General features: G+C 42.6%; 2 protein-coding genes across 4 annotated transcripts; one reads left to right on the top strand and one right to left on the bottom strand.

The window, feature by feature from the left end:
• Positions 1–56: 56 nt before the first annotated feature.
• On the top strand, positions 57–8,303 carry dipk1aa (divergent protein kinase domain 1Aa). 3 transcript variants are annotated; one of them, XM_029524877.1, is made up of 6 exons: positions 62–575; positions 3,936–4,070; positions 4,242–4,349; positions 4,477–4,653; positions 4,763–4,894; positions 4,995–8,303. In XM_029524877.1, exons 1-6 carry the CDS (start codon positions 522–524, stop codon positions 5,673–5,675), a joined length of 1,287 nt encoding a protein of 428 aa, XP_029380737.1. In that variant the 5' UTR covers positions 62–521; the 3' UTR covers positions 5,676–8,303. The 3 variants fall into 3 exon arrangements, with proteins under 3 accessions (XP_029380739.1, XP_029380738.1, XP_029380737.1); XM_029524879.1 differs by lacking the exon at positions 4,477–4,653 and having other exon boundaries at positions 57–575; XM_029524878.1 differs by lacking the exon at positions 3,936–4,070 and having other exon boundaries at positions 61–575.
• A 32-nt stretch (positions 8,304–8,335) lies between these two features.
• rpl5a (ribosomal protein L5a) lies at positions 8,336–11,390 on the bottom strand. The gene is made up of 8 exons (XM_029524880.1): positions 11,297–11,390; positions 10,892–10,961; positions 10,696–10,811; positions 10,466–10,600; positions 10,128–10,330; positions 9,638–9,815; positions 8,756–8,844; positions 8,336–8,493 (listed from the first exon to the last, which is right to left on the bottom strand). The coding sequence occupies exons 1-8, from the start codon at positions 11,297–11,299 to the stop codon at positions 8,391–8,393; spliced, it is 897 nt and encodes a 298-aa protein (XP_029380740.1). The 5' UTR covers positions 11,300–11,390; the 3' UTR covers positions 8,336–8,390.
• Between the last annotated feature and the right edge of the window lie 1,484 nt (positions 11,391–12,874).

Here is a 12,874-nt window from a genome sequence, read left to right as displayed (position 1 = left end):
CCCAGTGGTTTCGTGCTTTTATTTTAGGGCCTGGCGGAAGTGTGTGTCGGCTTTCGGCAGCTTGACTCGTGCCAACAGCCATCCGCAGTGACTGACATGAGCCGCGGCCGCGACCCTCCACCGATCGCTCTTTCACACACATTTTGTCATCATTTTGGTTGACCACCCAAAAAAAAAAAACTTTCAGACGTTTTATTGGCAGAGGAGGCTGCGCCTGCGCCTTTAGGTCCCGTTTTTTTCCCCCCTCAGCATGTTGGCTGCTCTGCTTGAAGAACAGCAGCCGCCGCTAAGAGCAGAGGCTAAGGCAGGCAAAGTGAAATAATAATTATTGACAGACAAGACTGACCGGACGATCCAGGACTGAGGGTCGTTGTGGCTGAAGGCATGCGGTGATTTTGTCCCGCTCCGTCAATGTGAATGTGAGCAGCCGCTGTGGCTTCATGTGCAAAGACGCTTTCTCCCATGTATTTTGGATGATCTCCCACAGCCAGGTCCACGTATTGAGATGATCCATTTTTGTGATGGCGAAGGGTCTGTTTCCACGGGCCTGGGTGAAAAAGTCCTTCTATTTCCAGGTAATACCACCACATCGGTAATTGCTCTGTTGAATGGATTCCCGTTATATTGAGGTCGTCGGGCGATCACGTTATCTGACAGCTGGCAGTAAATACACATCCAGCTGCTCAGATGATGGTGGTCATGAGCTATTGCAAAACACCTGAGGAATGTCGCTGTTGATTAAAGATTATCGCGGCCGATTCACTGTTTGTTCAGAGCAGAGTCCAGGCCTGTGTCTCAGACTGTGGACATCAGGGAAGGAGAAATAGTTATAATGATGTCAGGACCCCTAACGCAAGTCTCTTGCAGAACGCAGTCTCTTTTGGAGCCATTTCACATCACTTGATTGGATATTCTCTTCTCCTGACATTACTGGGCTGCTGCCAAGACTTTAACTCAGTAATCCCCCGGTTCGGGTGATAAGGACAGAAGCTCTTGTTTTTGTTTTCATCACTGGCCTGCTGCCAACAAAGTACAGTACAGAAAGCAGCTTATGCAGGAGAGAGGAGAATAACCGACTGCATCTGCTTCACTATGTAATTAGCCAGTTCATCGCAGCTTTGGGTATGGACTGCTGGTGGCTGAACTCCTTTGAAAGATGAAACAAGAGCTGATTTCAACTATGCTGCTCTCCTTTGGCATCAGGGCTAGTTAATTAAGCAAGATTAGCCAAAAGGAGGCTGTACTTCATTCTGTACTTTTGAAAATGACTCATGACTTAATCAAAGTGTTTTCCTGTTGATACTGAGGTCAACAGATATACACCATGTGAATTAGCTGGTCTCTCCTTTAGCTTTACTAAATGTAGTTCTCTTGGGGCACACAAAGCCACATGACCACTGACCAGATTTCTGACTCATGTAGGAAAAATGGCACTTGAATTTCAAACTTTTTTTAAGAAGCAGACCATCAAAAGACAACTGAAAGGAAGTTTTGTATTTGGTGAATTTCTGTCTTTCCTGTGGGGTCTTGCTCTTTGATACAAGCTTTGCACTGCTTATGCACTGCTGTCCTTGTCCTGGGACCGTATTGTAAGGATTGGTTGACTGGCTGCAGACTGTAAAATATGTTGGGTTAGTGACATTCCAGCTACCGAGACACATCGTTAGGAAAAGATGTGAATGGGAAGAGGATGACAGGAAGTTACCTGCTGTATTTAACTGAGGGCAGTTCCTTCAGCCACAGATTAGTCCATCTGCAGTTTTTAATGTCTGCTGCAGTGACTGGTCCTTGCAACAATTGGTAATTGATGACACCTAAGAGCTGGTAACTGAATCTAATATAATAATATAATAGTGCGCTTTGCCCATAAGATTATGCTTGGTGTCTCTGCCTATCCTGTTCAATTGCAAAGCTTTCTTTGTTGTGTTCTATATTAACACTTCCTGTAATCTTCAGTATTTACATCAGCTGCTTATTGGTATCAACTTTATCATACTGCTATATCCATATTAAGGACATTGTATGCCTTTCCTCTGTGGGTCCTGTAATTTTTATTTTATTTATATTTAAATATAGATAGATTTTGTATTCATGCTTATCTGCTTTTCTTATCTCCCAAATCACTGGTCGTAATACAATTGCAGGTGATTGTATATAGTATCTCTCTAATAATTTGTGGGTGTTTTTTGACATTAAATTCTTACATAGGGTCAGTGAAGTTTATGTGAAGTGATTTTAGCTGTGATGATCACTACACAATAGGTTCCAGGGAAGAGGAGACACTGTAAAAGGCCAAATGGAGTAAATGAACAATTTTACGCGTTCCTGTTCAGGTTCCAATTCTTCTACTTTAACAACTTTAACCTCCTGAGAGACAAGCTTTTGTGGGACTTGTTGGCCATTTTCATTGTACGCTGATCATTGTAATGTGCTTTGGTGACCGCAGGATGAAAGACAAAGTTTACACGACCTGTCCAACAGGTCTAAATTAAGCAAAATTATTGTAAAAGTGGAAAAAAAAAAAACCCGAATGTGATGCCCTCATATGAGGATGCAGGGTCTTAGGAAATCAAGATTAATCATGTGCTTGTAGAGGTGCACACATGACTCTAACTGATTCACTGGTTAACAATCTGTCCTTTATTCTCCTGTTTTATTGCATTTCTTATTCTCATTCCAGTTCTACTCACCTTTATACATTCCAAACAAGTGGAAGCTGATAGTTGAGTGTAGTTGCTTCATGCTTCCTTGCTCTCTCCCCAAAGGCCCCACTATCTGTTTATTCATCTCTTCAGAGCATTTAAAAACAAGGGAGCTCTACAGAGGACTATCTATCCAGCTCTAAGCTGCTGTTATATCTCAGACAGACAGCCTCCTCCTGCCAGTAGAGGATTTGGTGAACTGTACCAAGGTGAAGGAAAATGATTTTCCTGTATACAGCCTTTTCTGTGTGGTTCATAGTTGACAGTAGAGAAGTTATACATATTTTATGTGAGAAAATAAACAAAAAAAAAGCTCTGTGAGGGTTTGGTTTATCATGTTGAAACCCCCCCATTAAAGAATCATATGCCTCAAAAATGTACAAAGAAACAAAGAAAATAATGTGAATCAACTTCTGCCTGTTGTCTGTTGCTTGTATGGACTCAAAACAGACAAATCTTGATGATAATTACTGCATATCAAATATAAAAAGCTATTTGACTTCCTCTCTACCTTGCAGGGTGCAAATTTTTATAAGATTTGGAAACTGCTGAAGCTGAACAGAGAAGCACCGCACACTGCCAAAATAAACACAACATAAGCTGTTCCTGCCATGTGATCACAGTGAGAGTCGAAATCACTTGATCCTCCCAAGTGCTGTTATAGTCCCTGAAGAAAAACTAATTGCAGTTTTGCCTTGGCAAAAGTCACATACTGTTGCTAATACCACAAGTTTGACCTAAATTCCTTTTTTCTGCTCCACTGCCACTTCCAGCAACTTACTTTTTATTTTTTTATTTTTTTGGTTCATTGCACTACAGCAGTGTATTAATATATCTACTGGTGAACTTATCACTTGGTTAACGGACTTGCCAACTAACTTTCATTTTAATACCAACAAAGATGTTCTTGGGAAAAGTTTAACATGAATGGAAAAGTTCTTTTTATGATTTTCAGCTGTTTATCAGAAGAAATATCAGTACACCACAAAGGCACCGGTTAACTTTTATTAATAGTCAGCCTTACAATGTCTGTCAGGTGACAATTCGCCCTGATTGAAATAGCTCTTCAGGTATCAGATGGATTACAAATAAATCTGAATCCATTGGGATAATGTAATACCTACACGATGAACATTAAGTAATGTCATTAGAATTGACAGGATTCACAGCAGCAAGAACAAATTTCGGATTTGGATCCATCTTTGTGCGTCTGCTTGTGCTCACTCTGGGTAGGCTCGGATCTCCTTTGTCCGGGTGAAGTACCTGTTCCTTACATGGCTCACTGTGCTGGTGGGGAGCTGGGTGATCTACGTGCAATACTCCGCCTACACAGAGCTGTGCAGAGGCCACGAGTGCAAGAACACCATTGTGAGTATTGACTTTACTCACTCATGCTATTTTTTTTTGTTCAGACCTTGATTCTTTCAAATGCCACACCATGAGGGGTGCCCGGTCAGAGGGTTACTTAACAATCAGGTCAACCTAACTAATTTAGAATTGGAGTTACAAACACTTGCCTGCGCTTTCTCTTCCTCCAAGTGTGATAAATACAGGAAGGGAATCATTGATGGCTCAGCCTGCAGCAGTTTGTGTGACAAAGAAACACTATATATGGGCAGATGTCTGTCAACACTGCCAAACAACCAGGTATGCATAGTTCTTTCTGTTAAACTCTCAGTATTTTGTTCATAAAATGGAGTCTTACAGTTGTTACAGATGTAACATTGACCAGTGATTAAGATAAGCCAAGCTAAGAGTTTCCTCAACACTCCAGGTATATACAGGAAGCTGGGGAGACCACGATGGGATCATCCACTGTAAGTTGGGGGAGATTGTGCACTACGAGCTGGGTGAGGAGCCGGAGCCTCGGAGAGAGACCCCTGTGTTTGACAAGCCCACCAGAGGCACGTCAGTGGAGAAGTTCAGAGAAATGGTTTTCAATCACCTCAAGGTAAAGGACCGTGGAATCAGGCTTAGAAAGGTTTATCCAGAACCAGATCTGTGATGTGACTGCCAAGACACCAATCTTGCAGTTTTTTTTGTCTTTGTCTATATCTCAGTCCAAACTTGGAGAGCAGACCAACCTTATCAGCCTTGTTAGCCAGATACTGTCTATCGCCGATGGCAACAGAGATGGACGGATGTCATTACCAGAAGCACGCTCTACGTGGGCTCTCCTGCAGATGGACGAGGTATAGTGACAGGCCATGGCCTTCATATAATTTTGGATGGCGGGGGAAATATAACTAAGTCTAAGAGTAGGACTAAGAGAGTTTGTTTGTGTCCTTTAAGGTGCTGCTGGGCCTGCTGCTCCAGGATCGTGGACACACACCTCGCCTGCTTGGCTACTGTGGAGACCTGTACATGACAGAGCGAGTCCCCTATGGGCCTCTATACGGTTTGTCTTTACCCTGGCCTCTGGTGTCCTGGGTGCCAAGCAGTTTGCAGCGCACTATTGACCAGTGGTTCACCCCTTCTTGGCCTCGCAAAGCCAAGATCGCCATGGGTCTGCTGGAGCTGGTGGAGGACATCTTTCACGGCACCTACGGCAGCTTCCTCATCTGCGATCTCACTGCGCCACACTTTGGCTACACTGACCGCCACGAGCTCCGTCTGACCAACACCCGGGCAGTTGTACCTGAAGACGAGTTCAGACGCACCATGCGAGTACTGAAGTGCGAGGCGGACGTTGACTGTCTGTACGGGGCGGACTGCCGGACATCATGCGACATGGCAGAGAAGCGTTGCAGGGAGGAGCCTCTCCAGCCAAACCTGGCAAAGGCATGTGGGGCACTGAAGGACTACCTCCTGCGTGGGGCACCATCAGCGATGAGGGAGGAACTGGAGAGGCAGTTGTATGCATGTATGGCTCTAAAGGGCAATGCTGGACAGATGAATATGGAGCACTCACTTATCCTCAACAATCTGAAAGCTCTGCTGTGGAAACAGATTTCACACACCAAGGACTCGTGACCAGGAGAGGAAATCTGGCAGAAATGATACAAGTGTGCTTCTCATATGGAGCCAAGTATTAAAAATGCTGTGATTTTTAGAAGTAGCAAATCAATGCAGTATTTTTTTTATCAACTCTTTAACGTCATGAATGAACCAACTGATGGAGAGACTACTTCCTCTATCTCAGTTTCAGAGGTTTGAGGCCTAAGTACATTGAAATACAACTCAATGTAGGAATGATTGCATGTTACATTCAGTCATACTTTAAACAATTCAAAAACCCACATTTTATTCTACTATGTTGTTGACCACTGTGGAAATTTTTACTGTTTTTCATCTCAAGAGCTGAGAGACTTAATATCTGACTCTGTGTGTGTGTGTGAGAGTGTGTGAGTGAGTGATAATGTGGTTCATCAAAGAAGAGTTTATTCTATTGATTTTAGAATCAGAACAGCTGTTGGACAAAAGCTCCAGTTTGAAATGTATTGAATTTACACTATAAGATGTGCTCTGTAATTTTATCCTGTTATAGTTGCTCACTTTATTTGATGCTCAATATTTTTTTTATCTTTAAGAAATCCAATGAACAGGTCAAAAGCAACATTACGTTTGTATTCAATCAGAATTTCCTTATACACTGTAGTGTTTCATCACTCAAACAGAAGGAAATAACATACTTGCTGGGGACTTTTTCCAGCTGCAGATTTGCAGATTTGTTGAACTCTTGGTTCAACAACAGCAGGATCAATTCAAGATACACTTTGCGGTGTATGAACATGTCAACCAGTGCCAAGAGTGGTGTTGATGTCGACAATGGCACAGGGGAACAGAGTATTTCAGGCTTTGCTTCACAGGAAAAGTGAGATTGATGGATTGACTCGTTGGTTTCGATCTTTTCTAGGAATCAACAATTGTAGAACACCACCAGACTTTCCCTTTGACAGGGACTAATTAGTAACGAAAAAACTTGAATGGATTAATGAATGGAGGAATTGTTATAAATGATCATGTCTCTACAAAGAATTCTGTGCACAAGAGCACTGACACTTCTGAAGATTCATGGTAGCTTTTACTTAAGTCATCGCTCATATCTTTGACAAAGTTGAGCAATTCATTAGCTTCACGTTGGACAACGTGACAATTGTGTCAGTACTACACAGGGTTCATTCTGTGGATGTGTTTTCCACCCGTAGGAGTCATTCTCAATGCTGTGTTGATGACATGAAGAGAAAATATTTATGTATTTCACTTGGTTTGTGAATGTTCTCTATTTCTCACTGACAAGGGATGTTGTGATTATGTACTAGAATACATTATTTTTAGATTTCATCTGTCACAGTGCCCAGAGATCATGCTGAACTCATTTTGTGAATGTTTACCACCAGTAAAGGTGCAGCTCTTTATCAAATCCTCTGATAACATTTGAATGCTGTACAAAAGAATATTTTCCATCATCCCCTTCAGACATTGGTGATGTTGCCAACTTCTACCACTTCAAAACTGGTACTACAGTGCTAGTTCAGCATACTAACGATATCTTTTCATTATCTGGTTTTACTGAATCCAACGTTGCCTTTCCTGGAAAATCTTTTTTTTTTTTTTACTTGGTTTTTCACCTAGTTCAGCTAACACTGGGCTAACAAGTCTTGAATTGTAAAATCACAGCATAGTCAGGACATGAAGTACACCAAGTATTTAATATGATGCAAGATGAAACTGATACCTGATTGCAACATCTTCAAATGAAATTTAAGGAGAAATTCCAACGATATGATCACAACTGGAACAGAAAGTAAACTTTCTGGTTTCTGGTTGGGATGTTCAGATTAAGGACAAGTGTATTCATTTTTTCTTTCTTTTCTTACTGATGTATTTATGCCTGATGAGGTCAGTCTGACTGAAATGTCCATTTACAATTGTAACTATTTAAGTGTTTGGATCATTCTCTATCGTCAGATTAATGAATAGTTATTCAGGTAATATTAATCTGTAATAGCTATTTCCCTGCAAACCAGCAAGCTTCCAGAACTAGGTTTTTGTATAAGGGTATTTTTGTGAAAATTTCACAAAACCTTTATAGAAAGGGATCCCTAAATTTGAGGGTTCAACATACACATCCTTCCGCTGTTGTACCGCTGTTAACTGTACCGTTTACTAAAAGCTGTGAACACTCATGACCCCAACAGGAAAACAAGTCTGACTTGTGTCTACTTATTTCAGTTGATTGGAAACTCTTTTGTCCTCTCTGGGTTCCTGTAGGAGTGATCCATGGTCATTGACCCTGAGAGAAAGTGAGCCATCATGGCCTCTGGCCTGAAAACCCACATCAACCAGAATTTACCTTGCTATCCTCAAACCCTGCTCTGTAGTACAGGCCTCTGTGCAGCATGTCGAGCTTATCATCAATACTGCAGTTTGAGTTAACAAAGTTTACTTGTTGAAGAAACCAGCATGATTTTGCACAATTAAATTACATACCACTTCACTGTAACTTGTCAAATATATCAGGTCTGTGCTTTACGCGTCACCACATGGCAAACCAGCATCTCACTCATACTGTGGATTAAAGATTTACCATGTAAATATTTGTTATGGGTATATCTGACGAACACCACCACAATGCTCCTTATAAAAAAAAAAAAAAAAGTACACAGTATTGTTTGGACCAGACACAAGCATGAGTTTGAAATAAATTTATTTGTCTGTGAAATGTGTTGTTTTTGCAGCAGGTCCCTAACCATCCCCTGCTTCTTGTTCTTGTGCTCGTAAGAAGCTGGCCTTTTTCTGGGCGACGCGATCCTTCCTCTGCGCCAGAGATAACTTGGCGCGATTCCACCTGCCCGGAAAGAGACACAATAACTGCTTCATTAACATTCAGTTCATCCCTACAGAGTGATGCTTGTCCTCTCAGCACTGGGATCTCCTCATTATCATTCAACACTTTAATAGTTGGTGTTAGAAAAGGGTAGTCTATCACACCCAGGTAGAAATAATGTTACACAGAAACCAAAAGGATTCCCATTTATGTAAAATGTGCATCACCAATACTGGCTTGAAGAAGGAACTAGGCAATAATGATATGGAGAGCATGAACCCACCTCTTCTTCTTGACGTCTTTCTTAGGTTTCTGTTCGTGTACAGGATTCGCTCTGATGGCGGCGTGTGCTTTTTTGTACATTTCCTCTACCTGAAGAGAACAGAATGACATTCACATGTCGAAGCACACGGTGTGGCTATTTCACTACATTTGACAGTTCCTCTTGCTTCTCTCAGCCCCGTCTTGAAAAGGACAGTAAACATCAGCTAATGCAAATGAAGGACCAACTACATTTTGCTCAGCATGATTTGTATCATCATCGAGAAGCTGTGAACCGGAAAACACAGTAGAGCATGACTAACCAAACTGATTATAAGACAAGTGGAGAGACTTTCAGTGATTCATCTACTTCCCTCAATGGTAATAGTTGCAGTTTCCAAACAGCTCACATGCAGCATCAGGCCAGATGGAAATAGAGTATACAGCAGCTGACTGATTAAGTATAGGCTCTGAATTGGCAGTTGTGAATTATGTCAAAGGTAAAGTGCATTCTTTGCCTACTTTGTGGATATGGCCAGTGTAAATGTGCAGTTATGATAAAGCCACCGTACAGACATGCTACTCATTTAAGCATAGGGATGTGTGCCGTTTCGGTTGACTGTACCATACAATTCCACAGATAACCCTTTATAACCCACAATGCACAGGCTGTGCTGCAGAGTAAAAACCAGACCAGCAACAAAATATCATCTGATATGACTTAAAAAGACTCCTAAGTCCGACATAGTCAGACATAACTAGCTATGCTGTTTTCTCACTCACACACACACACACACACACACACACTACCAGATTTAATGTCATACGTGTAACCATAGAAACAGATTCTGTACTTGAGTCTCCTACTTTGTCTAGCTTCATGTTCGACAAGTTTATATCTAACCGTGTCTGGTGTGACGCCGTTCTTGATGAAGCGAGAGAACTGTTTCTTGTAGGCTTCCTCGTCCTCCTCCATCAGATAAGACATGTAGTCGGCCACATTCATTCCCATGATGTGTTTCCGATGCACCTCTGCATTGAACTCTTTACTCTCCGTGTCGTAACCAGGGAAGCGTTTCACACTAAGAATAAAAACATCAAGACAAGAGTTTACATCATAATGAGCAATAGCAAACAATACAGCATTTCCAAACACTTCAACTGTTAAATGCTAAACAACGAAAAATTATGCACATTACAATTCAACCCAGTGCGATTCATCTTGCTTCTCTCAGCCCCGTCTTGAAAGGGACAGTAAACATCAGCTAATGCAAATGAAGGACCAACTACATTTTGCTCAGCGTGATTTGTATCATCATCAAGAAGCAGGAATGGATCAGTGACTCACTTCTCATGCTGGAGAAAACATTTTCAGCAAAGCGTAGCACACTGACCTGTGAGGAATGGCCAGCCCTCCATCGACTGCTCCCTTCAGAGCACCGAACACCTTGTTCCCTGTGGTGGTTCTGGCCAGGCCTGCGTCCAGGTAACAGGTGAACGCACTCGGCTGGCCATCCACACTCTCTACGTTGAACTCCTCCCCTGTCACCTCCACCTGGCCGGAGTACACCTGCTCCATGCCAAACTTATGCAGGAGCTGAAAATAAGGAGGATAATGTCTTTAAATAAGCAACACTTGTTTTGACTTTGGATTGACTTTTGTTTGGACTGTGGTGATTGGACAGACTTTTACATATTTGGTGTGTGTGTGTGTGTGTGTGTGTAATCTCACCCTGCGGGCCAGCAGCAGCCCGGTGCAGTAGGCTGCAGCATAGTTAGTGAGGCCTACTGTGATGCCGTATTTGGGCAGTTCGTGGGAATAAGCAGCACACACAATCTGGTCGCCCTCAATTTTAGCATAGGCGATCTGGACAGGAGCAGACAGACAGACAGACAGAGGGTAAGACGGGTCATTCCCAGCCTGGGATCCCACAGCACTGAGGGAGAGGTGCGGTCTCTGACCTGGCAGCAGATGTCTCTGTTGGAAAACCTGACGATCATACGATACTTTGGCGTGTTGTACTTGTTCTTGTCCTGCACCACCAGGCGCTTACGAGCGAAGAAGTCGGTTTTCCCCTCTGACAAGAATCACAATCAGGGATTTAGAGAGCTCAGTGGAAGATCGGACTGCGTGGTGAAGCAGAAAGTTTCCGCTTACCTCTCCGCCTCCTGAATTTCACCTCGTACCTCTTGAAGTAGGCCTTGTTCTTCACCACTTTGACGAAGCCCTGAGGGGAAAGCAGGAGTTAGCATGTTAGCTGGGAGCGATCAGAAAACATAAAAACAAACACCACAACACGACCAACTTGGTCACGACGCTGTCACACAATCACGCTTCGCGAGTATATAAGGCCCCCCGGGTGCGGGCCATTGCTGGCGGTCAGCTGATGTTTCATCAGCCGGGAAACGCCACGCTGAAGCGGCGGAGCTCCCCGGCCCCGGATCACCCAGACATCCGCCATCATCCGAGCGCAGGCCGGCTGCAGACCCGGCTCCCCCTGCGCACACACCGCTCCGCACCCACTGCTTCTGCCCCGGGCGGGTATCGGCTCATTTTACGTACCATTTTGCAGGGAGATCGCTCCTCTTCCTCCGGGATGCAGTAAATGTCTTGTCGGCTGCGGAAGCTGACGTGACGTGACGTAGCAGCCGATCCGGGACGGGACGTCCCTTCGGCGGCGGACGGCGCCCCCTGCTGCCCCGGAGGACCGCGGACTTCACCGGCAGGGGGCAGCAGCGGCCCGTACACATGCTCTGATATTATTCACAAACAAAATGATGGACAGCCACCTGTCCAGCTTTATACATTTCCAATATTAAAAATAACAACAGACCAAATTTGAAAACAACTCTTATTGCTAATGTAACTTTTTCCACCATTACGATAGTGTCACAATGGCACATACAAGGAGAAATAGGCTTATGTATGTACAGGCCTGTATTGCTGATGTTGTTGTTGAATAATTTAATGTTACAGGTCTCCAACGCTGCAGACAGGCCCTTTGGTCTGATCTTGGTTCAATGAGGCAGCCCGGCTGATCCAAGGACACCCTCTGCTCTATTCCTGTTGCATCAAACACATTTAAAAATCATCTTACAACTAACCAAAGCAATGACCAGGGAGAGTAATTGAACAGCGATGACATTAAATTACAAGAGGCTTAAAAACAAACAGTTTTCGGAGCGTTTGTTTCGTTGGTGTTGGTGTAAAGAAAAATGATCACGTTCTGGTAGATCATTTTTCATTCAAGCAGATTTTAAAACTAGAGAAAGGGTCATGGCATTTTAATGACTCAAGCTGATACTGACAGGTTTTTGTCTGAGCCGGCAGCCCACCTAAACACAGTCCTCTGTGTGATCTCACGTTCGTACCTCGTTTAACATTATAAGTTCACAGCTCACTCCTTTCAGCTAGTTCAGTTCAGTTAGACAACAACGTGTCATTGTAGATAATGTGAATTGTCGATGGTGAGAGCTGTTTTATTACATTTGAAGTTGAGTTAACATTCTGCTATCCGAATAGATTACTAAATACAATATCTGGTAATAGTATAACTGTGTTTTTCCATTTGGTAATTATGCATTTTTGAGTTTTGGTAAACCATTGCTAACTTATTACACATTTTAATGAGTGATAACATCTATAGATAGTGATTCATAAGACTTTAAAGAGTGTTGGGGAGGAGGATGATTAATTAAAGGGCTATAAAAAGATAAGCAAAGTGTCATGCCTGTTATTTTCCACAAAACAACATTGAAATGTGTTTGAAATGGTATAGCGTACTGTAAGATATATTTATATAGTTTATAAACAGCTAATAAAGCTACAATTTCCAGCTTATAAACATTTACTAAATAGCAGAAATTTGCACTATTTTGAGTGATGCTACAAACTGCTTTGGGATCGGCCTTTGCATTATTTTTTCCGTGTTGTTAACAGATAGGCTTGTGTGGCCCTGTAGATGTCAGTTGCATCACCTTTTGAATTAATTACTGAGTGCTATTGTGAGACAATTGCAACAATGTGATTAAGCTTGTATGTGTGGTTGGTCTTCACTTACACAATTCTATTTTTAACCAAATCAAAGTAGGCCCTATGCACACATCTTGGAAAATGGCCATCATAGATCGGTATGACTAG

The sequence above is a fragment of the Echeneis naucrates genome, chromosome 17 (assembly GCF_900963305.1).
Source record: "Echeneis naucrates chromosome 17, fEcheNa1.1, whole genome shotgun sequence".
NCBI classification, from domain to species: domain Eukaryota; kingdom Metazoa; phylum Chordata; class Actinopteri; order Carangiformes; family Echeneidae; genus Echeneis; species Echeneis naucrates.
The sequence above is the reverse complement of the archived record's forward strand: the minus strand, read 5'-3'. Positions and strand labels throughout refer to the sequence as shown.

Excerpts from the sequence above, each read along its gene's own strand:
- dipk1aa (XM_029524877.1), top strand. The coding sequence starts at position 522 with ATGGCGAAGGGTCTGTTTCCACGGGCCTGGGTGAAAAAGTCCTTCTAT. Across the intron at positions 576-3,935 it reads AAAAGTCCTTCTATTTCCAG|GCTCGGATCTCCTTTGTCCG; the intron begins GTAATACCACCA and ends CACTCTGGGTAG. Across the intron at positions 4,895-4,994 it reads CTCTCCTGCAGATGGACGAG|GTGCTGCTGGGCCTGCTGCT; the intron begins GTATAGTGACAG and ends GTGTCCTTTAAG.
- rpl5a (XM_029524880.1), bottom strand. Across the intron at positions 8,845-9,637 it reads ACGGCGTCACACCAGACACG|GTAGAGGAAATGTACAAAAA; the intron begins GTTAGATATAAA and ends TGTTCTCTTCAG. Across the intron at positions 8,494-8,755 it reads AAAGACGTCAAGAAGAAGAG|GTGGAATCGCGCCAAGTTAT; the intron begins GTGGGTTCATGC and ends CTTTCCGGGCAG.